The 24,926-nt window shown below is 32.6% G+C and overlaps 1 protein-coding gene across 1 annotated transcript in view; it reads right to left on the reverse strand.

Annotated features, from left to right (window-relative positions):
* Positions 1-24,926, reverse strand: part of LOC118181307 (uncharacterized) — a 180,147-nt gene that overhangs the window by 14,746 nt on the left and 140,475 nt on the right. The window contains exons 2-4 of the mRNA XM_085815986.1: positions 13,218-13,430; positions 8,859-9,621; positions 3,146-3,534 (exon numbers count right to left, since the gene is read on the reverse strand). Of these exons, the coding sequence (XP_085672112.1) occupies positions 3,146-3,534; positions 8,859-9,621; positions 13,218-13,430 (1,365 nt within the window). The remainder of the gene's footprint in view (positions 1-3,145; positions 3,535-8,858; positions 9,622-13,217; positions 13,431-24,926) is intronic.

Here is a 24,926-nt window from a genome sequence, read left to right on the forward strand (position 1 = left end):
CCATCTACTCTCATTCCCCCCGAAAAAAAAAAAAAAAAAAAAAAAAAGAGGACGGCTGTAAAAATTAAAGGTGATGATGATTGCATTTTTTGATTACGAAGGACTTCTTCACCATTAATTTGTTTCTGAAAAGCAATCAATTAAACAGTGTTTTCACAAGGAGATGCTTTTCCGATTAAGAAATAGAATAAGGCACGCTAGTAAGGAAGTTTTTCATTCTGGACAATATTACCTTTTACACGAAAATGCTAAGCCCCATACATTATTGTCTGTAAAATAAAGTATTATGAGATATGACTCCCGCCTTCTTAGCATGCCTTCATGGTGTAGTAATCGGCATGCTCGGCGCGTATTCGAGAGTTCTGGGGTTCGAGTCCCGGCGAGGGCATTGCTCATTTTTCATCTCTCCTGCTTTAAAAAAAAAAAAAAAAAAAAAAAAAAAAGCAAATATCTCTACAATATTGCTAAGAGTTCAATTACAGCGATAAGTTATTTACCATATTCTCCCGACTTATCGCCAACTGATATTTTTCTTTTTCCGAAGCCTAAGATGGCCGCTAGAGGAAAGAGATTTGAAAACATCTCGGATACTAAATCAAATGTTACGCGTATTTTGCGAACGGTTTGTTCCAACACCTACAAACAGTATTTCGATAACCTGAAGAAACTTTGAAAAAATTTTATAGACTCCTTTGGCGATTATTTTGAAGGAGCTAAATTTAGTTGAAGGTTAATAATTCTTCTTTTATTTATGAAAAATTGTCCGGTTACTTTACCGGCATATCTTGTACTATGCATTTTATAAAATATAATCTTATGCATTTTAAACGGGGCTATCATCTTTTCTGAAAGAAAGAAAAAAAAAAAAAGGAATCTAAAAAATGCTCATTCATTTGATACCCAAACCTAATTAATTAAAGTACAGAAATAACAGCCAAATTAAAGAACGCAATTCTTTATCAATTTAAACTATCAAGTGGGTGGATAAAATACGGCATTAAAAAAATTTAGCTTCTTTCCATGTGGGAGAAATAATTTTTCCAGGCAGTCTTTTTTACCGCGGAATATAAACTTGCCATGTCTACTTTAAAAATTACAAAAATATATATAGTAACCTATTTTTGGCAACTCTTAAACTGCTATAATGACTTATGAATTTGTATACAAAGATTATAACCTCATATTAATGCAGTAGTTGCACAAAAAACAACAAGGACTGATTGTGCAAGTTAGTGCAAGTAATGGCCAGGTAATATTAAAGATAAGAATATGAGACAACAGATTTAGAGCTTAATTTTTGAAGGCAATATGAAAAATTACAATTAAAAAAAAACACAGATTTTTCCCGGCTCCTTCTTTATCATTTTAAGGCCTAGAACTGGGAGGAGGAGAATGTGAAATTTTACGTGTTTTAAATATTATAGGCGGATTTGGATGCTTCTTGAAACTGAGGGATGAGTCACGTGTTCCTTTTGGCCCTGAAGGTTTTTGCCCATATTGTTGCACGAACAGTGAGTACCGCATTAACCCAAATGGTCTCACATATATAAGACATTGAAGGCTTCTTACGATAGAAAAATAAAGTCTTCCACATAACAACATTTTGTTGATACAGCGTAAAATTATCTTCTCTATTCAGTGCAAAAGACAGTTTAATCGCATATTTTAATTCTTTTATTTTCATTGCAGAAATGGTAATCTGTCCTTAGGCGATTGCTGTACTTTAAGACAAACCAAATAAATAGGTTTTCTTTTAACGTAAAATTAAAGTAAAAAAAAAAAAAAAAAAAAAAAAAAAAAAAAAAAAAAAAAAAAAAAAATCTAACATATTTTTCAAATATTCGGCTGTGTATACAAGGTTAATATAGTTTCAAAAAGAATATTATAAGAGAAAAGAAAGCATTGTCTTCTTATGTTTGCTTCTAGTGAGATTTTTCTAATTCAGACCAGTACGAACTTTGCAATGTTTCTACATTAAAAATTACAGATATATTTCTTATTTTCAATATTTATACTTGTAATATTAACAAAAATATATCATTTAAAGCATATGGATTTGGAATAAAAAAAAGCAAAATTTTCCTGCAATTTGTAGGATGATGATTAAATATTCATACAAAAATAAAATAGAATAGTGAACATACAGATTTCTTGAACCAGAAAAAATTGGGGGGGGGGGCTTTCTTTGATTATACAAAAATTTCACGTTGATGTCTGCCAAAAATACTACCTATTGCCACTAAAGTCTATTGAGAATTTGACGCAGAGATGAGAACGGAATTCTGCGGCAAAGAAATGAAAAACCGCTATAAAGCAAAATAATGCTAAAGATAAGGGTTATTTTCTAAAAATTAGAAGTGCCGGAACCCTAAAAAGGCAGTCAGAGGGGGAAAATATCTGAAAGGATTCGGGTTTTAATGTGGCAGCAGAGGGTTTGTTAAGCTTTTCGTGCTCTCATTGAGCTCACAGTTTACCAGTCTGCTCTTAGACTCACTCCTGCTAACACAAAAGTTTTTTTTGACTTTCTACCTTTATTCTCATGTTTTTACAATAATAATGTGCTTTCATTAGAGTAGATTATTACATTAAAAATATAACAAATAATAATCCTTTAGAATACATTACTTACTGAATTTTTAAGTGATATATTTAGGTGACGCTCACACAAACGAATGGTTAACAAGCTTCAGATTGAAAGAGAAAATTCTTTAAAAATTCCAACTTACCTTTAAAAATAAATAAGTAAGTAAGTCAAAATAAAAAATAAATCAATTTAAAAAAAAAAAAAAGCTGATTTTAATGACAGTTTAAAGCAATTTTCTAAATTCCAGTTGTTTAAAACACGCGAACTGTATAAACGGTTATAATTTTCTCTAACGTGCTTTGAATATTTTTCTTTCCTGTTAGTTACGTTTTTACGTTAAGGAAACACTTTCGGGGTCAATATAGTTGTTTCGCAAGCTGTTCTAAACAATACCTAATGTATATTATTTCTCCAACCTGCGTTTTAAATAATTGACCATTTACTTTGCAAATATTATTAATTATATTCCTATAATTTTCTGCTTTTCTGAGTTTCAGATACTTGATTCGGGCGAAATGAGTTTTGGTATCGATGCAGGAAATGACACAACGTAATCAATACCTGTTTTGTATGACGGTCGAGCTGGGGACGAGTACCGCGTCGATGTCACCTTGGGCTTGTTCATTTGTTGTTGGTTTCTTTCAGCTTTCCTCATGTCGCTGCTTGATTCGAAGGAATTGAGTCTGTACGGTCGATCCGGAAGGCTAATAGACCGAGGATTGGTGCCAAATTGTGCGTCAAGACTTTCACCACCGTTGTCCAAGGATTGAATGTTGCTGCCTCCGTTATTGACCTGAGGCCGCAAACGGATTAGAGAATCGGTGTTTCTTGGCTTGGATGTATAGACGTTAGAAAGCGCAGAATTGGAGTTGCTGTTTGATGTTCTGGACCTTACGTTACTGCCGTGTGTAGGAGCTGCAGGTCGTACGATATTTCTAACGTAAGCTGGTCTAAGAAAAGAAAGAAAAAAACTATAGCATGGATATTTTTAAAATAATGTAAATCTTGAGCTAATTAAATAACTAGAACATGACTAAAACTTTTTAAGCAAACTATACTATTATTTCCAAATTTTTACTATTATTTTCGTTATCTATGAATTTTGAAATTAAGATACTTAAACGATTAATTTTAGTGAAATGCTGCTATGCGTTTTATCACAAATATTTTACTGTATCTGTTTTAATACTTTATTCGGTTGCTTATCTTGTAGAGACATTAGGTATTTTTTGGAAGCAGGAAGAATGAAAAATGAGCAACGCCTTCGCCGGGAATCGAACCGCGGACTTCTGGAATACGCGCCCAGCGCGCAGACCACTACGCGACGAAGGAACGCCAAGGATGTGGGAGAAATACCTTATAATCTAACACTTATTCCGATTATTGTACGAGTAATATACTCGTTTCGAGTTTCTTATTGTCTAAATCGTTTAAAGTTCTTTTCATAGCATTTGGCACTCAGCATGCATATTTTTTATACAATATATTTTAAAGAGATTGCATGAATTTATATCGATTGAGTGGTTGATTGTAGATCGTAGTTTTGATTTAAGAAAGAAATCAAATAAAACAAGCTTTCATATTATAATAATCTTGGTGAAGTGACACCTTTTGGTAAAATTATACAGCAATTCAATTTTTTTTAAGGTTTCCCTGCAAAAGAGTTCGTGTTAGTAAGTTGTTTTTTATTCTATTGAAGATCCTATCAAGATTCCTTTAGGAAAAGCCCTAGTTTGTCAAGATCCATTTAGGTGGGGGAACAAAAGATTTTGTAACATGCAAAATCGGTCTAAAAAAATTACCAAACTATATGACTTGAGCAACTTTCCGTGGTGATGCATTTTTAAATATATTATAAGATATTTTCTCCCTCCTTCCAGTATACCGTCGTGGTGTAACGGTAGCACACTCGGCGTACTCGTGGGTTCGAGTCCCGGCGAGGACAATGCACATTTTTCCTGTATCCTGCTTCAAAAAAATCTAATGACTCTACAGTGGCGCCCGAACTAATAAAACGCGGTGGACGATAATTCGTCACCAGCAGGATTTGGTTATTGGACCCTCTAACCCCAATCACCCTTTAAAACGGGGAGTGTAAAAGGTATTTTCTCTTTCCTTCCAGCATGCCTTTGTGTTGTAACGGTAGCACACCCGTCGTATGCGAGATGTTCGGGGTTCGAACCGCGGCGAGAGTACTGCAAATTTTTCAAGTCTCCTGCTTCAAAAAAAAAAAAAAAAAAAAAAAAAAAAAAAAACTAATGACTCTATAACAGTTTTTAAAACATATTTTTTAATGTGTAGAAATTATGAAAGAAGGAAAAGCCTCACCCTCCCAGTCGTCTTTAAGTAGTTTGTGTAGAGTAAATAAGAAATTAAGGCATTTTTCTCACTTGCTGTGCTGCAGAATAAGAGCGAATGGATCTGATCAAATTCGGAGGTCCTTATTTCAAGTCTAGATAAAAGTAGAGTTTATTTTTTAGCGATACCCCGCTACAAGCTGTTTTATCTTTGTACATAGTGAGTTTTATATATAAGAATGACAGTCAACTTTTTATAGAAACTTAGAATTCACTGGAAACTTTTATCTTCTATTCTCGAGTTGAGATGTAGCTTAAATGCGACGTCTCGGTACGGTTGTATTTTGGAATGAATATTTTTGAAATTCTGATATGAAGATTTTTAAATTAGCTCTGTTGGTTTTCAAGAGCAAAAGATTAAAAAACTTTGTAGTTTGTTTACTTTCTCAGATTTATAAGACTAATAAACTCTCTGGTCTTATACAGCTTTTTAATTCTAGTACACATGCTCATAATTCCAAAAAATTTATTACTGGGCTCTTTTTCTACCAACAGCTTCATCGATGTTTTCGTAATCATACTTGGATACTTATATGAACTGAATTATAATTAAGCTCACGAAATTTCATGAGCAAAAGAAAACAAATTCTAAAATAATTTCAAGAATCGCGACATGAGTAAATAATTTTAGAACTCGAGTACTTGCAATAAAATAAATATTCTTTCTAATTCCTATAGTCGTAAAACGGTAGGGAATAAAGTGATAAATGTCAAAGAAAGCTACTATGTTTCTAAATAACAAATTAAAGATTCAGTTTCGTTTAATGGTAATTTTAAAGCAGCAGGGCAAGTAATTTTATTTTTCATATACCATAAATTGGTCATGATTCTCACTGATTATAATGCAGTATACCACCTACTAAGCCAAATAACAGGATAAATTGCCGTTTCCATACTAGGCGTGCTGAGATGTATTTGGCAGTTAGGAGTACGATAGCTTTTCTTCCGCTGACTTAAGAAGGTATTTCCTTTTATTCTTGAAATTATTTTCCCAGTAATACTTTGAATAAAGTGTGGAATATTGGTTATTTTTTATACATTTTATTCATAATGCCTTTATTAGTATGGTAGGAAATGAAGTTCAAAATACTGTTGTGTGCTACCATTTCTTGTAGATCTCCTAAAAATATGGAATAGAATGAAAAGATATTTTGAATATTTACTGCAGCTCCAATCAATAATAATTATTACAAGCTGAATAAAATAGCTAAAGCCAGCTTTGGTAGGTCCGAACTATGTGTCTTGAACTCAGGATATAGTAGATTCGGACCTAAAGTGCAAAATAGCTTGTAGAGATATTAGGAATTTATTTGGAAGCAGGAAAGATGAAAAATTAGCAACGCCTTCGCCGGGAATCAAACCGCGGACCTCTCAATTACGCGCTGAGCGTACAAACCACTATACCACGAAGGCTCGCTAAGAAGGCTGGAGAAATACCTTACAAGCTCACAGTCGAAAATCTACAACTTTGGAATATAAAAGACGCTAAATGCAAATTAAGACCCTGGGGGAAAAACCATTTATATCCATATTTTGTAAAAACTGAAGTAAGAATGCCATCTAGAGGGGAATAGGAATAGCAGCTTCATTATGAATCGCTTCTAGAGAAAAAGTATTCATGTCTGTAACTGTAACTGAGGAGGAAATATTTTGCCTACTAGAGAAAAGTAATTTTTGTCCACTTACGAAAGAAGGAAGAAGCATTTATGTCCAGCATCCATTATCAGACTTCTTCGTGTTCATTCCTATCTCTTATAATAACGACCTGTTTTTTCTGGTTTCGTCTGTGAGTTCTTCAGTAGTGTTTACGAACATGGAAAGTGAGGATTCGAGTTCAGGCTCCGATTCAGTGATCGAGTTTTCTGCTAAGAGCAGGGATATAAATAGGGAGAATCCTCGATGAAAGCTTTAAGAGAAACGACACATGAATTAGGTTTTGAAATGTTTTTCTTTGATTTGTGATAGTAAAAAAACAATGAATTCTCGAAGTTTTTAATGAGCTTCAGAATTATAATATCCAAACTCATTATCTTGTCGGTCTTACAAGCCTTTTGCATTTTTGCCGACATCCTCGTTTGGCAAATGGGGGATCTTCACACAATGCATCGAGTAACTTGCTTTCAAGATGGGCAATGTAATGATGTGCAAGTTTGTATAAGAGCCTTTGTTTCATTTCATGACATTACAGAAATCGAGCTTAAAACCAAGATAAGTTTTGGCCGGTTGACGGAAAAGCACCGGCAGACTGCAGAGACAAAAATACAAACCAAAAACATGCAATTCCTGAGGATACTATTTTTAAATAATGGTGTTTACCCCTTAAGGGGAGAAAGTCGGTTTATTAAGAAAATATACCTGCCGGAAGTTTTGAACATTACAAAATTACATGACATCTACAAAACCAACAATCCAATGTCTTATGATAAAATTCAGATATATTTTTAATTCTAAGCTTAACACCGGATTCGATTGCTCAAGAAAGAACACTTGTAGTCTTTGTAATGAATTAAAAAGCAGAGATTGATATGCTTGCCAAAACACCAGAAAAACTTGCTAGGACATGAAAAGCAAAACTGATTCAAGACCTGAAAAATGAAAAGGAATTCATTTGAAGAACAGCCAGTTATGACAGCAAAGATTTGTGCTTCCCAAACTCATTATCTCCAAGATTTAAAAACGAAACTGGGGAAAAGAATTTTTGTCACCCTGGGGGGGGGGGTAAATGGAAAATTTGTTTCTCTCCTATTCTGTGTATTTTTTTATGTTTATCGTAAAAGCTTCAGTAAATAATGGTTAGAAGTTTATTAAGAATTTTTAATATGACTTTATAAAAATATTTATTCTATCACTGAAGTTATAATTTTGTTTATAATTTTGCTCAGGCAAAGCAAAGGGAAAATGGCATTGAAAAATCGTTCTATGTGGCCCATGGCTCTCGACAATATGTTCATGAAAACTTCCAAGAGTGTTGCCAAATTTAGGGGGTGGGGAGAAAATGTCAAATTCGCATTGCATTATTTGCATAACTTTAACATATATTTACACACAGTTTGTATGTACTAAACATTTTATGTGTTTAATTAGTTAATAAGACAGTTAAGCTCATAAAATAGAATTATTTCACTGAAATAAAAAGCTATGAAAACTGCATAAATAATATGCACAAAAAAGGTTTACAAGATAAGACACAGAGTAAAATGATTAATAAATAAAAACAAACATGATTTGAAGAAAATAAAAACCTCTGAATATAGACTAACAAATAGTTACAACAAAGTTTTCAAGTTAATTTTACTGATTTTTTACATTATATAAGTTTCATGTCACCCTCCATTTCCAGAGAAAAGTAAGTTCAAACCTCTATAGTCGTTAAAATATCTGTTATAAATTAAACTAATGGTACCAACATTTTTAAAAATATCAGTCTGATTATAACGTATGTATGTTATAAATTCATATAAATTGTATTTTAATTGATTTTTATATTATTTTAAATTACATCAATCATTAAAAATAGTACTATATAAATAAGAATTAGTTAGAAGTACAAACATTGAATCTAAATCTCTCTTTCAGTTGACTTTCAAACACATATTTTATATTCTGAAAGATAAATTTAAGATAATTTACCGTAATAATGATATTTATAATTTACCACAACATTCAAAGCAGGCAATCTGCTAGTCTCTGAGTTTGAAAAGTTTCAAATTTGTCAAATGCTCAATATTTTAGCGATTCAGATTTGATAGATGGAATTCGTTCAAAAGTATTTTTTCTTCGATTTTTATTTCCTTTCATGTATATGGAAATGTTAATTGCAGTTATTTATTGTAATAAAATATTCGATTTTCTTTGCAAGAGTTATAGGAAACTCATAATACAATTTTTTACTGAAAGAAAATGCCAGGCATATTTACCTTCTGTCTTCAGTAGAAGTTTCGGATGAATCAGAATGGCTAGGTCTAGAAGAATGGTCTCTTTGATTAAAATTACTGTATGATACACTAGGTCGAATATAAGTGGTCCTAGTATTTGGAGGAGGACGAAGAATATTCCCATTACTACGGATGTTATTGTTATAATTTGAAGGTCTTACACTTGGAGTCGTTCTAGGAGGTAAAGTTGGTCTTAGAGTTGTAATAGAAATTGGGCGAACGTAGAGGTTATTGCCGTTTCGAAGGTGTTGGTTAACCATCAGCTGTGGTTCTTCAATACTGTCTTCTTCGTCTTCATATTCGCTATCATAATAATCCTCCTCGAAATCTTTTTTTTTGTTATTAAGTGACTGATGAGAAGGACGAGATGGAGCCACAGGCTTGGTTGTTACTCTGTAATATATAGGCTTAAAACTTGCTGGTGGTCCAGTGCTGTACAGGTAAGGGCGAACACTGCTGGTGGAAGTAGGGCGATTTGTTGTAATTGCAGATGGTCTCATATATAGAGATGGTCTAAAACTCGTTGAGTTCCTAACTGCAGCAGCGTAAGATTCACTGATAGAGATAGGTGGTGTGTAACGGCTCCCCACGCGAGAACCCTGAGTTGGGTTTGCTGGAGCTATAGAATTAATGCTCGGAATATTGTTGTTGCGATGAGATCTGTTACTATTTGATGACCTCGGTCTACTCGTGGATGTTCCATAAATTCGCCGTCCATTTGACGATTCTGACTTTGCAAGAGTACCTGAAGAAGACAGGAAAATACATTATTTTAATTTATTAATTCAATGAATCGTGTAAATTAACTGCTAAAAGAATTTTCATATTTCAGATTTTGGTTCATTAAGAAAACTATCCCTTTTGAACTATAGTAAGATAATTTGATTATACTAAGATACTCTATTCCCTAAAGCTGTTCTCATTATTGATTGCATATTTTTATAACATGCGTGCTCCGACGTTTGTAACAATTGCATAATTTTACAGTATACATTTTAGGATCATTGTCTTAAAAGAATACCTTAGCAACGTCCCCATTTTCGTATGCTTTTTTTTTTGTTGTATTCCGAGTTTCAACGACTTTTTTTGGTCTTAAGCTTAGTTTTAAAATATGAGTTTGTGGAATTTGCCAGCAATGAAAGAAACTGCAATAAAATTTCTCCAAGCATACAGAATTTTGTTGAAAAATTCTAAAGGTAACAATGGCTACTCGGTAACAATGGCTTTACTGAGTCTCTGCAGTTCTTTGATGCATTTTTAAGCAAAAATAGATCGTTGTGTACTTCGGGAGAAGAACAGCACAAAAAAATTACACGAAGATTTGAAGCAGAATATGCTTTATTTTTTAATGTATTACATAATCCTTATTTAATAATTCTAAATATGTATTTTAAATTGCTAAAGTATATTTGTTTTTCATATGTTGATAATGTTTGCCAACTTACGATAATTATCAAGAGTTTGGGAATCTTACTAAAAAAAAAAGCGCGAAACCTACCATTTTACATTCCATAAATAACTTTTACCCTTTCATTCGTAAAATATAGAAGAAATGCGCCAGGGAGGTTGCGTTAATACGCAAATACCGTTGAGCAAAGCAAAATGTTGACGATCTGTAAGATTAAGCGATTGCCATTTTCGTTGTATGTGCTAAATTCTACTATACTGTAAAACAGATTTGTCTACAGACGGTTTCTCGTATTAATTAGAAATGATTCATTATAGTATGAAGTACCATGCACCTGGACTATTCTCTATTTAAATATCAGTGCTGTTACATTAACTCATATGCCAAGAAGAAAGAAAAGAATTCTCAAGAGACTCGAATCGTGAAGAGGTGGGGTGTTAATAGCAATGGAATGGATTTGCACATGTCTATCCATTTTACTACTATGTGCGAATTTAATGTCGCCTTATTTAAAAATTGGACGTATTAGTGTTTTTTCTGTATAATATTGTAAGGTTGAACTAAATTTATAGTTAATTTGCTGCTCATTTAATCTTCTGAGCTACAGATGGCTTATCTCTCTTACATGTTAACTTGTAGTTAACAGTTTAAGAAATAAAACTATCAGTAAAATATAATAAAAGTCTATTAAAGACAAAGTGTACTACGATTGAAATAGCTAGGAACAAAATCATCGCTTTTTTTTCGAAGTCTTAAAATACAAAGAACCATATGTAATCTACAAGTATTAAATATCTATCAACATGGCTTCTACTTAGGTCTTCTACTTCTAAGCATAAACTCTATATCAAAAAGCAGAAATTACTCCCCGAAATAAGCACAGTTAAAAGAGTGCTGTCACTCTTTTATTGCAATGCTAAAGTCTTTCTGTTTCTCTTTCTCAGTTTATTTTCGCTAGCTATTTAAATCCTACCGAATGTTAATTTCTGACAGGAAGAAATAAAACTATAGGACAAAATTAACATAATATTTGCCAGATCTGAATCTAAAACTGAAAGGAAAAGATATATTTATTACGAACTTAAGTGAACAGTATAAACATTCGAAAAGTTACTCCTGTAAGAGAAGCTGCTACAAATGAAGACTAGATACACTTCCTAACTTGTGCAAGTATAAAACAAGTTCAAGGCAAGCTGTTTTGTACAAAACGTGCGTTGAGAAGCTTCAGCGTTTGAAGAGTGAATTCGAAGAAAGGCTGAGCAATATCAGATTTATCGAAGACAAGCTCTTCTTGCTTTACCACTTTTTTCAAGCAACGTTGAGAAAATATCAGCCTTTTTACAGATGTAATTTATAGAAATTCATTGCAACTCAACTCTAAAGCTGAAATTTAAAGAAGTGAGTATCCCTAAAATTTACAAATGTTTGCATGCGAGTTCCATGAGCCGCAAATTAGCATTGAATGTGATTTCCATATTCGGTAGTACTTATTATCAATATGAACAACTTTTCTCATTTTTGAAATGAACATATTCCCAGTGAGATCATTGTTAACAGACATTTGTCTGATCTTCTCTGAAAATAGATAATGTGAACAACGTATCTCCAGACATCTGAAAGCTGGCTGCGGGAAAAATACGCCAGCTGTTGGGAAAGAAAAATAGCTTTCATCTCCGATTCGGAATGTTTTAAGAGCTACTGTTTAAAAAAAATTTAGATATTATCTATACATATATTTATCTATGAAAATGGCTTTTTTTCCTCACTTGTGACCGGATTATTGTTCGTCGAGGCTCACTTGAGGTACAAAGTCTAAAATACTGACTTTATAAATACACGTACAGCTATTTTACAGCTATAGTTCTGTAAGTATAAAGGAATATAGCTGTCATAGTAGCAATCAAAATTTGATAAATTAAAATGTGGTGTAAGGCAAGGCTGGATAGATGTTTTTGTCAGTTGGAGTTTATAAGAATATTTGAAATATTCGAAAGTTATAAATGGAAATTCTAAGAGCCGTAATTAGTTTTTCATATCATTTCAAAAATAGTAGAACAGTTTTTAAACAGAAGGAACCCTTTAAAGTAAATTGTTAGAGAATTATTATATGTTTATGAAGCAGGAAAGCCGGAATTCAAGTCACGGATCTTGCAACTGCTAGCTCGATGAACTAATCACAAGATTACGGTCAGGAGGATGCGATGATTCTTTATAAATTAACAGGAACAATATGTTTTTAAATTAAGATATAAACATACCTAGATAATGCTTCTGGCTATTGCTTATGAAAGTATATTTACTACACACGAATTTTAGACTTTTCAGCCGCTGTACTGAATAGCTTTTCAGGTTTAAAAATAAAGCAATTTCTTCTAATTTTCATATACAGATTTTAAATGTATGGAAAGATTATAATTATGAACGGATTTTAGCGAAAGCAGTCAAACTGAAAGAAGAACGAGCAATTTTTGAAATAATGTAAGAAAATTTTTATTGCAGTTAAAAATAGCATAGTAAGGACCTTAATCTTTAAGTAACTCTGGGAAAAATAAAAATAAATATGATGGACACGGGGCTTTGCGGAGAAATTTCAGTCCATGAAGAGTTACTCAAAGGAGTTATTTTGAGAGGAACTTTCGATTCACTTTCGTAACATAAGAATAAATAACATGCACATAAAATTTTTTATAAGTAAACTGCAATACTGACAGAACATTAAGACATTAATTTTCATTTGTTTTATACATTAAGTTGTTTTATACATTTGTTGTTTTTATACATTAAGACATTAATTTTCATTTGTGATGGACAGATCTTCTTGAAATAGTATTACAGCGGAAATTAAAGCAACAATGACATAAAAACAACTTAAAAAAAGCTACCCATTTCCAAAGTGAGGAAAAGGAATTAAATGTCGTAATTATTTTGCTCACCAGCCTCACAGTTTTTGACGTTTCTGGGCCAATCGCACATTCGGAGCTCGTTATTGAAGTAGAGGCCCGGGGTGCACTTGTCACGTAGGGCGTCTCCGAACACACATATGAAGTATTTGCTGCAGTCCGTTTGGTCCCGGAAGTAACCGAACTGTTGAGGGCACTTGAATTCATCGGTAGCTTTTTGGCACTGAGTTTGGCTCCAGAAGGCAGCTGTAAAGGAAAGAATTAATATCAGCATCAGCCTGATTGTGATGCCAATCACATTTTGTGACACAGTTGAATGACAGTTACATAAGATTTGGTTTGAGGCTTAGCAAACAAACGATAATATAAACTGCGCCTTCTGCAATTACTCTAAAAATTATTTAAAATTTAGCTTGTTTTGCAACAGAAAATAGAAAAGACAGTTTATTTTAGAAGCATGTAATAAGTAATTAATGGTAAAAATAAAACTAATGTATACGATTACCAGTACAGTACATAGTTTTAAATAACACACCATAAACAGCTATGAAGAAAAATCGTTTCTTCGTAGCATCTAATATCACTCTGCAGACAAACGAGAGCTCGCTAATAAAATTATAGATTTCAGTTCTTCCTCATATCAACACATTCTTTCCTAATCACAGCGCTTCTGATCTAAGCGATTTTAATCATACGATCCAGAAATGTTTCGGAGCGACTGCAGAATGTTTGAAGCAAAAACAAAATTATGGAATAAATTAAAAATCAAAATAGCATATTTCGTGTATTAAAATCCAAATAATATAGTGACTTTAAAAAAAATGCTACTCTAATCCATTTGACTACTCTAGCTATTAACGCAAATTTCTAAGATTGTGTAATTTAAAAAAAATATGGAATTCTGGAAGAGAATTTCATATTAGAGAACTATTATTAGAATTCACGATATTTTCCATCTCTTGTTTGATTTTAAATGTTATATAAAATTTTACAAATGATTATATTTTTATTTATCGTTACACTAATAGCAATCAAAGAAAGCACCCTTTCAGATAAAAAAAATTAATTTCATTGGAAGTTGAAAAAGTGAATTAAAACGTTGTCAATGTTTCCAGTGCCGTATAAATGAAAATCATAAGTTTAAACTACAAAGCTTTAAGAATGAGTTTCATAGATAAACAATTCCTTTTTGAAAGCATTCTTTCTCTTAAAAAGATAGCCCCAGTATGCCTTGCCGTGCTCAAACAAATAAACAAAACTCATTAGTGAGATTTAACGTTAGATGAAGTTTTACCGTATCCGAAATTAATTTTGCCTCAAAACTGTAAAAACTAATTTTGCTTCAAAACTGTAGGAACATAGCTGGGATGTTAGAAAAGAGTCTAGAACATTTATCGTATTCTACCCCTGTACTACTGAAACCAATGTGCATTCTCTGCTAATATTTACTTAAAAAATTATTCGATTAGGTGCGACTTTTCACGGTGGGGGGAAGAAAGTCTACAAATTATGTAATGAGGCAAATCATCAAACTGTGAGATCCTACGGATGTGTCAGAAATTCCCTCAAAAGGAATTAATTGCCTCCAAATTTAAATTATTGACAGACGCTAATTACCGACGTAACAAAAATTTTATTGGTTAGAAACAAAGATTTTATTGGTTACACACACATATATATAATTATTTACTAATGATAATAATTTTAGTAGCAATGATAAGCATATGCAACTGGATCTTCTTGGAGGCACATGCAACTAAAACTTCTTGGAGGCACATGCAACTGAATCTTCTTGGAGGCACATGCAACTGAATCTTCTTGGAGGCACATGCAACTGAATCTTCTTGGATGTAGAAAACATATCTCCAACATGCTAGAAAGTTTTTTTTTCAGCTTATCGAAGGCGGAGAGATATTGCATAACATTGGCATCACATTTATTATAATTCCTGGTGTCAACTACAGAACATTTTTTTTAAAATTTTGAATGGCGTTCGTACACACCCAACCTACACTCTTTATCACCTGCTGTGCCTGACATTGAGTTCTGAAGGTCAATGCTTAATAGAAAGTGCTCAAAATCCTAAAAGAGACACCATGAGCTTAAAAGGAGCACTGATGAGCTCAAGAACCTTGACTTTTTTAGAGTTCAGTAAAATTCTTTTTATCGCTTATCCAAATGAGGGAGCTTTAATAATAACGGTCCTTCGAAATTTTCGATAAATTCGAGCTCCGAAGGTCGATTTCTTTCGGACTAATATTTTTGTTTGTCCGCAATTCGTGACTTCACTAGGAACGCCCGTTTGCGTGGCCTTCACATGGGCTACGAGGCGTAGCCACACATTGTCGTTGTTGGGAAAAATTCTTTTCTGAAACGCATTTCAAATGCATTCATCGCAGTTAATGGTTACAAGAGTTTGGTGCTTTGTAGTAATAAACAAAATGCAATGGTATATCCTTTTGCAGTAAATGATAATGGAAAAAAAATAAAGAATTCTCCATTTTAAGTCAGCTCATTTCCAGTAAATTTGGTACATATATATATATATATATATATATATATATATATATAATGTATGCGTGTGCATATATATAAATGAAACTAATTGTACTAGAATATAAGTATCTCAAGTTTTAAGTTCCTTTTACGTTGTTTCTGTTTAATACAGATTTACACATATGCTTTCACTAACTGAAAGGAAGCTTAAGTAAATTTTATTTCTTCAAATCAAGAGAAAAGAGGAAACAGAATTCGATGATCATTTTCATAGATGTTGTAGAGAAAGAGGATTTTATTTTTAAATTCGCTTTGGTTTAGAGAAGATCTTCGAGGGATTTTGAGTGGCTGCGAAACCCTGTATGATAAAAAATATGGGAGTTCCAGCAGTTGTGAGTATTCGTTGGGGAATCTCATTCCTGATAAATTTTTAGGAAATATAGAAAAACCCTCTTAATTGAAATCCATCTTAACAGGCCTGATGGGAGAAAATAGTATTAGCTCAAACTTGTCTCCAACCCCCCCTTTCTGTGAAATAAATCTTTTCAAGATAAAGAGATACGTTTAATTGTCTTAAGGAGATATTTTTCAGGAGATACATGGATTAATAAATTGAGCTTAGTGTTATCACAGCTTTAAACAGAGTTTCTGTATTGATTCAACAACATGATTCTAAGAGAAAAGGAATATAATAGCCGTTTTCACAAAGAAATGTTGAAGATGTACTTAAGGCCCGCGCTACATTTTCTGTCGTGTTGGGTCTTTGCCGGCCGGTGCCGTCTCAAGTATTTATTTTCCGAAAATTTATTTATAAACGCATAAATATTAAAAAGAATTCATGTGATTTATAACTTTCAGAGGGGAGTCTGGTAGCGCCACTTTCTGGGTGGCTTCCCTCTTCCTTGTGTGCAATCAATGGTGACATTCCGGTGCCCCGTCCATTTCATCTTTTCCTGTCCCATGATAATGTAACATGATAACTAGCCAATTTCCTTCAGAAAGATATCCAAGAAAGCATTCTTATAATCCTGTCTCTTATTTATTTGAATAAACAAAGAAATTCTCAGCCCAGCAAAGTATTTTGTCTTCCTTATTTCGAAAGGTTAAATTATGCCATAATCGCATCATTTCTACTTCAATACGGGATATGCCAAGAAGATTGCAAGATTACATGTTTCTTGAGTATTTCGTCATAGATCCATCAGTCCATTTCCAAAGAATTAAATAATGAAACTTTCAGATATGTTTTATAACTTGGGATTTAGTAAAATTAAAAATTTTATCGAGCAGTCTACATATAGCGTTTCAATAAATAATGCTTCCTCATCTTATTAAAATTGTTTTACAAAAAATCCAGTTCTTGAGTAAAAAATTATTTCTGAAAATCATACGACTTAAACGACTTTCATTAAGAAAAGAAGACCTTTTTGTAGCGACATAAAATTAAAACTTAAATATAGAATTACTGAGTTTGGCGTTTCATTTTCAGTGCATATATTTCAACTATTAAGTGTTACAGGGTTTGATTCACTCGGTAAATCCGTAGACTACCTATTCAAGAGACATTTAGCTGTGCAATGTTTCTGAAACTCTCTGTATGTTGAATATTTATTATATCACTTTTATTGTCATTTTGATATTATTTTAAGTGTTATACGTTATTTAGTGTTAGATTTTGATGTACGTTATTTTTTGAGCATGCGAACGGGAGGTGAGCACAAATATTTTCCATATAAATGAACGGTAACTATTTCTTCGCTTCATGCAATTTCGACTGATGAAAGATTTCATAGGACTGGAATATTTTATTAAGGCACATTAGGGCTACGTTCCTAAAAGGAGAAGAAAAAAAATTAAAAGATTCTCTAAGGGAAAACATGAGAAAAATCAGCAAAACATTACAACTAGCCCATTCAACCGCCAGGAACTAAATCTAGCGAACTTACACACATTTTGCTGCTTTAGATACTCACACAGTTTTAAAGATTTCACAGACATTTTTGGCCAGCTTTCAAGTTTTGATAAAAAAGTTACACTTTTGCATATTGGCTCAAGAATTTCAGTTTACTCACAAAACTGTGTATCTAAGTCCGTATAACCGTATCAAATATGTATACTAAAAATATACGTAACTGATATGAGAGAAAAACATTTACATCGCAACGGGATAGCAGCTTCAGCGTTCATTAAAACTGTATATGATAGAACCGATAGAAATGCTACTGAATGAGAATCAAATTTCGATTTACCGGAGTAGGATTAAGCTGTTGTAGGTTAACCGGCGTCTGTCTAAAAAAAGAAAGTTGATTTTGCGAAACAATGAAAAAATTCCTATCACACGTCTACTTGTACATAAGTCGAAATACATGAACATTGATAAATCCCTCTTTACAAGTAGTATTCCTCCGCGCAAAAGGAGATCAAACTTACACTGCGAAAAAAAGGGGGGAGATGGAAGGGTACAGTTTTATATCTCCAGTTCTACTTGGCCGATTGGCGAAATTCAACTTACGTTTCTCATGCTTCGAAAGCGCGACTTAGGGTATGTATTAGATTTATACATAGCATTGTTGTAATATAAGTATTTTGACATAAAATCGGATTTTTTCTAAAATAATACTAATTTGTTTCCATATTTCGATTCTACGACTCAGATTATGTCAAACTGCCAAGTTTTGTAAAAATCGCAAGAGTAGTTTTTAAAAAAGTAGCTCCCAAAATTTTAGCTCCTCAATGTTAATTGAATTTGATATATATTTATTAATATCTCTTTTTTATTAAACTTACTTGATTCTTCCTTTCATATTTCGAAATTTAGGTTCACTCCAAGTAAAATTCGCCCATCTTTTATTTTTTAAATTCTTTTTTATTTAAAAAAAAAATTTTGAACTATAACCTACAAACGTTTTGCATCATCTTAAAGTAGATGTATTTTTAAGCATAGCTGCAAAAAAATTAGAGTTTTTTATTCAAAATTTCCTAACATATACGTGAATTTACATTTTGGCGCGTTTTGAAATTTGGCGTATTTGTTATAAGCGATGTTAACAAAAATGTGTTTTACGCATTTGGTTAAAATTATTTAAAAGTATAAACGATGACTCTTTTTCCGCTCGTGGACAATGAAGAAAAAGGAAATAAAAATAGGTTGCTATAAATTAAGAAGTTCACCAAGTGAAATCTCATGGCGCAAAATGAAAAAAAATTCGCCAAGATAAATTTTTAAATTTCTGCATGAATGTCTCACTAAAAATTACAAAATTTAATATCTAGGCATAACTTGAGTTGTAGAATCGAAATATGGAAAAAAAAGTCGGTATGTTATTTCAGAAAAAGTCCGATTTTGTGTCAAAAAAAAAAAAAAAAAAAAAAAAAAACTATGTTAAAACAATGTGTATGTGTATTTAATTATGGCAAAGCACACTAGGGCTATCTGCCTAAGGGGAGGGATGCCTTTCGTGGAGGACTTTCTAAGGGAAACTGGCTCGTATACACGTTACACATGGGGAAAACCACGAAAACGCCCATGCAGCCAGCCCGTTCGCGGGATTCGAACCTCGGACCGAACTACCAGTGTTCAGCGACTTTACCGCTCGGCCGCTGGTGGGCGCTATGTTAAAACAAAGTTATATATAAATATAATATATATTTCAAGTTGAGCTTTCGAGGCATGGAAAACGCAAGTTGAATTTCGTCAATCGGCCCAGTAGAACAGGAGACATAGAACTGTCCCATTTTTTTTCGCAGTGCCATCAAAATTCGTTCCTCTAACGTTAATTACAGCCAATTATAACCACAACAAGTTCTTCATTTTTGATGATGTTTACGTTTACATCACTTAGTGTTTTTTTTTTTCTTAATACTGATTTAATTTACGTAACCAAATGAACATATTCTCCAGAAATGAACATATTCTAAAATGCAGGAAATATTTAATTGCATTTCCCGTCAGTTATGATATGGTCAAGTCTTCTTTCCTTTCATGCTTTCAGATTAATCGTATTCTTGAATTAATCGCAGACGTGGTTTCCGATATTACCCCCAATAAATCAGGAACTTCCTGTGAAATAAAAACTGATTATTTATGTAAAATAATTCTGCTTAGGCACGTCTCGGAAACTTAAAAAGGTTCAGATAAATTGCGGAACATAAATTTTCAACTATATCAGGAAACAAACTTAATGGCTCTATTTATATCTAGATCGAATTTGTAAAGAAAGTGAGAAGAAACAGGAAATGTAAACATATATCGCATGGTATTGATTCTAGAACAGGTGGTTATAAGTAGATGAAAGTAGACCAAATTATGATTACATTAATGGGACGAAAACTAATGATCGAGAATATTGGTAAGGTAATATATGTCAAGTATATTCGCATTTCTTTGCACAAAGCAGAAAAAAGTTTGTTAAAACCTGAAAAATATCTAAATATAAGCATATCAAATTAGTTGGTCAGTGTATGTATTATTTACACTTGACGTAAATATCATAAGATGATTTAAAACTACCTTAATAATTTTAAATCATCTTGTGATATTTATTTTTAGATATTTTTCATGATATTTATTATTGTAATATATATTCTTAAATAATCCTCAAGATTTTTATTTTTAAAATATATATTCATTATATTATAATACTGTATCTTTTATAATGACTTGTTTCATTGTAGCAATGCTATGCAGTTACGCTATATTAACTGTAACTGCATCCATATTCTTGTTTTCTGTTAAATCAATATAACATTCGGTAATAACTTTGACAATGCTTTTCAAGATATGGCATCACTGAGCTAACTGAAGTTCGAAATATGTCGTAATAAATTCATGTAAAAATTGCGCAAAGGAGTACTTTGCACTTGAATAATCTTTTGAAGATTTCGATATTGTTTAATTTAAACTAGAGTGAAGTCTTTTCTTTAACTTTGTCTTTATATGTTTGTCCCCAAAAGTTAAAAAAGATCGAATAACAACTTCATAAGTCCGAAACTGATAACAAAGAATATTAAAGTTTAAAACTGACCATTGATTTTATAAGTATCTTATAGATTAGAAATATTCTATTTTCAGTTACGGTTTCAGTAACTGCTTTTGAAGAGAAAAATCGCACTATTTTTTTTTTAAATACATTAAACCATTAAATACGGGTCGAATTATTCAAAGCTTAATCAGATTTCAAAATTATATGTTTAGGATTATTAGGTTAACGGATTAAAGCAAAGAACGCGGAGGCTATCTCCTCCGCGTTCTTTGCTTTAATCGCGGAGACTTGCGAGGGCCGCTCACACTGGGCTTTATCTGAGCTAACGGACACAACTGACGTCGCCGACCCATCTCCCAAACCAGTTTTTCTCCATAGGATAGCAAGTTGAAATATCTGAACTGCAGGCATAGCGGAGCTAGTCGATACAAGGAACTGACTCCGTTAGCTCAGATAAACCCCAGTGTGAATGGCCCTTTAGAAAGGTCTTCGTGGAAGATTTTCGAAGGAAAACTCTCTTGCATGGGATACATTATGCATGGGAAAGGCACAAAGTTCTCATACAGAAAAACAGGTTTGTCAGAATCTGAACTTGGACAGAACTAAGAGGTGATCGGTCTTATTCATTCGGTAACTGGTAGGCCGGGTCATTTTCTCATCTGTGACAGATTTGGTTTCTTTCGTTTGATTATGGCAAAGCACATCATAGCTATCTGCTAAGTAAAGGGATGCCTTTGTGAAGAACTTTAAAAATAAGCTGTCTTATATCCACGTTACATACGGGGCCAAACTACCAGAATGCCTATGCAGCCAATCCTTTGCTAGGAGTCGAATCCCGATCTTAACTACTAAAGTTAAGGGGCCACTAGTGGGCAAAATCTGTGACAGAAAGCAATCCGAATTTTTTTTCTTGATTGTTAGTAATTAAATTAGTTCTTTTTCACAATAGGGGAAAAAACTATCTTGAGTCTGATGAAAGGGTAATTAAGTTTTGAAATTTAAAATTATCCGGCAATTCTTAAACCTTAGTGAATATCACATGTTGCTGAAATCATCGTTTTAATTTTCTGAGTTCGATGTAAGAAAATTAACCTCAGAATATAAAATTCGACAAGTTGTTTCATAATTAACATATTATTACGCAAGATCTGAAATATATGAAAAAATTAAGATTCGTGTTACACATGCCAGTTCTAATATAAAATGATTAACTACACTGTGATAAATGCATCATAATAAAGAAATTAAACCATGTTGACGTTTAACAATTACTTATTTAATTGATAAGTTGAAAAAATAAACTTAAAAGTTGATTTGCGCTTGTGATGAGTTAAATCAATCGTTTTGTGGATACAGGTATGAGAAAGAAAAAAACCAGAAGAAAAATAAAATCTGAAAGCTTTTAGATTTTACGTCCAAAGGGGCGATATTTTTTAACGTTTTGTGTGCTACCTTTTTATTTATTAAATATCTCACTTAAACCGTAAAGTTCAATTTAACAGCAATATTGCATGAGGATATCTTTAGAATTTCAATTACACAGTCTCGCAGGCTGGAGATAAAAATGTTATTTTCCTTACAGTTTTACCATTAATCACTTTGAAATCGTTGAGTTTGTTAATCAAAAATTCGTTAAAGTGTTCCTAAATATGAATTCGATAATAAAAAAAAAAAAAAAATTCAAATTCCAACTTTGGGGTTCCAGATGCCCATATTCAGTGGAAGATTAAATTATTCAAAATTTGATGGCTCTAGGTACCGTTGTTCTATCACAATGCGAGAAACATACATACATTTATGCAGATTCTCCATTATTTAATTTCTTTAAATGTAATACAGGGCTCTAATATTTGGTGGCCACAATTTGAAAAGTGAACCGATATTTATAGTGAACCAACGCAAAATGCTAAAAGGAAATTAATAGCCCTTCTGGGCTAACGTCCTTTGGGCTAAAAATAAGAGCAACCTTTAGTTTAAAAGTTTTATTAACAACAGAATTAATCCATTAGAGAAATGACTTATAGTTTGGGGTTTTCCAGTTGTTGTTTATGTAACGGAAACTGTTAATTTAGAGGAATGGTAAACTGTAGAAAAATAGAAACAACTTTGATCCTTATTTAAGAAAGTGTAATTTCCTGGTTTCTGGCCTTGTAAACTTGGGTGCATTTTCTTGGAAAATAAATATGAAATGGTAACCTTAAACTTTTGGCTTCCTGAGAAAAATCTGTTGGTATTATTCTCTTACCATTTTCTGGAAGGAGGGAAGTACCTGGTACTGTCAAATTGTAATCACCTTCACAAAATTAGGTCACCTTGATGGAACAAAAGTATTCCAAAGAAAGCTAGTTAATCAAAAATTTAAAAAAAATAGTTCTTTCAGTTATATATTAGCTACTGAAATAGACTTTGCTACACACCTTTTCTATTGATGGAAAACGTTCAGCTGCATGATCTTTTTGAATGAGACAGGTTTTGGATTTTGTCTATTGAAATGAAAAATAAGCAGATAGGCCTGTCTGGCATTTAATAGCCAAATACGAACTTTATCGAAGCGGTTATTGTATGCAAGTATCTGTTTATTAATTTTATAAAATGGCAACAGTGGATATTATCAATATTCCCTCTTACACATTATGTCTTCTGCGTCTATAATGCACGAAGAGCGACAAACCAAAAACATTATTTAAAAATAGCATAGAAATAAATAAATAAGTACACCTCAAGAGATATATCTTTCATTTCATTTCGACATCATTAAGAAAAATAACAGATTGAAAGAAATTTGATTACCACAAAAGATTTCTTTATGTCTATTTCTATGCATCTAAACTATATTTATATTACAACACAAATATGAGTTTTGATCCGAAAGTGTGATCTAAATTTCTAAGTCATAATTGTTGGTTGAAAGTGGAACAAGCTGTGTTTATTTTACTTATAATGCTGCGTTTATTGTTGCATAATAATATTTTCTGCTTTAGAAATCCCAAATTCCAATTGTTGGTCAAGTTAGAATTTTATTCCTGATATAAAGGCTACTATTCTGATGTCTGATATCTGATGAATTCAGAGTAAGCTGGATGATTAAAGCTTTGCACTTCTGATGACCTTATTAAGTATACTTTAAGGTTAAAAGGTATAAAAGAATGAGACCTTCAGCAGATAGTGTCCTTAATAATTAAATCTTTTGTAAGATGCCTTTCTGAAGATATCATGAAATGTGCTCTCAATAAAGAATCGTTTGACCTCTACTGCATTGTAGGTATAATACATTCACCAAACTGTCGGCCTTAAGATGCTAATAACAATAGAATGTATTTTGCTTGAGTGCACATGTTGTTTCAGAACGTGCCGAAAGAGGGAGTGGTAGGCGTAGGCTAGGTTGAGATGCAGCTCCCTTCCCCTAGGAAAAGGTGGTTGAATTATTATTTTTTTCAATTATTTGATACATACTTTTGTTCTCCTTAGGATTTTTTTGTTTGTTTATAAGACTGTGTAAAGATTTAAGTTCTAGATGATCGATAACCACATTCCTCCTTCATCGTGACATAATTGCTGAGAAATGTTTGAATAGCTTCAAAATTTATCTCAAAACTTTTAAAATTTCCTTTATTCTTTTTTAAGTTTCCCGTTTTGGGAAACTTAAAACTGAAATATAAATTTATGTATGCATTATGGAAGCTTCGACCTCCTTCCGCCAATGACGAATTTATCCAGTTCGAACAATGCATGCTGTTTTTTTACCGTTTATGTTTATGCAGAGGTATCTGTGGTATTAAAATATGGTTAAGAGGCTGCCTCCATTGTTGCCAAAAGAAATATCAAATCCTTAAGAAGAAAACTACTAATTTTACAAATATTTATAAAATTATAAGGTATTTCTCCCTTCTTCTTGGCATGCCTTCGTAGTGTGGTGGTCTGGACGCTGGGCGCGTATTCCAGAGGTCCGGGGTTCAATTCCCGGCGAAGGCGCGTTTACTATCTTTCATCTCTTCGGCTTTTCCAATTAACCTAATGTCTCTCCTAAATAATCACTGAGAATTAATTGCATAATTAATATTTATTACGTTATATACTGCACTATAATTTTTATGACTCAATAAAAATAAAGTTTTCAACTTTAATGCTACCATAAATTTACTGCATCAGATGGCAACAATTCATCGATTTCTGGTACCTTGGTACTCTTTTCTTAACGCCTTGGTGGAAAAAGCGTCGTCTGATTTTAAATTTAATATTTATAATTAGAGAATAAATATAGCTA

The sequence above is a fragment of the Stegodyphus dumicola genome, chromosome 4 (genome assembly GCF_044657685.1).
Source record: "Stegodyphus dumicola isolate Sdum_Otavi_A_Nest chromosome 4, ASM4465768v1".
NCBI classification, from domain to species: Eukaryota; Metazoa; Arthropoda; class Arachnida; order Araneae; family Eresidae; genus Stegodyphus; species Stegodyphus dumicola.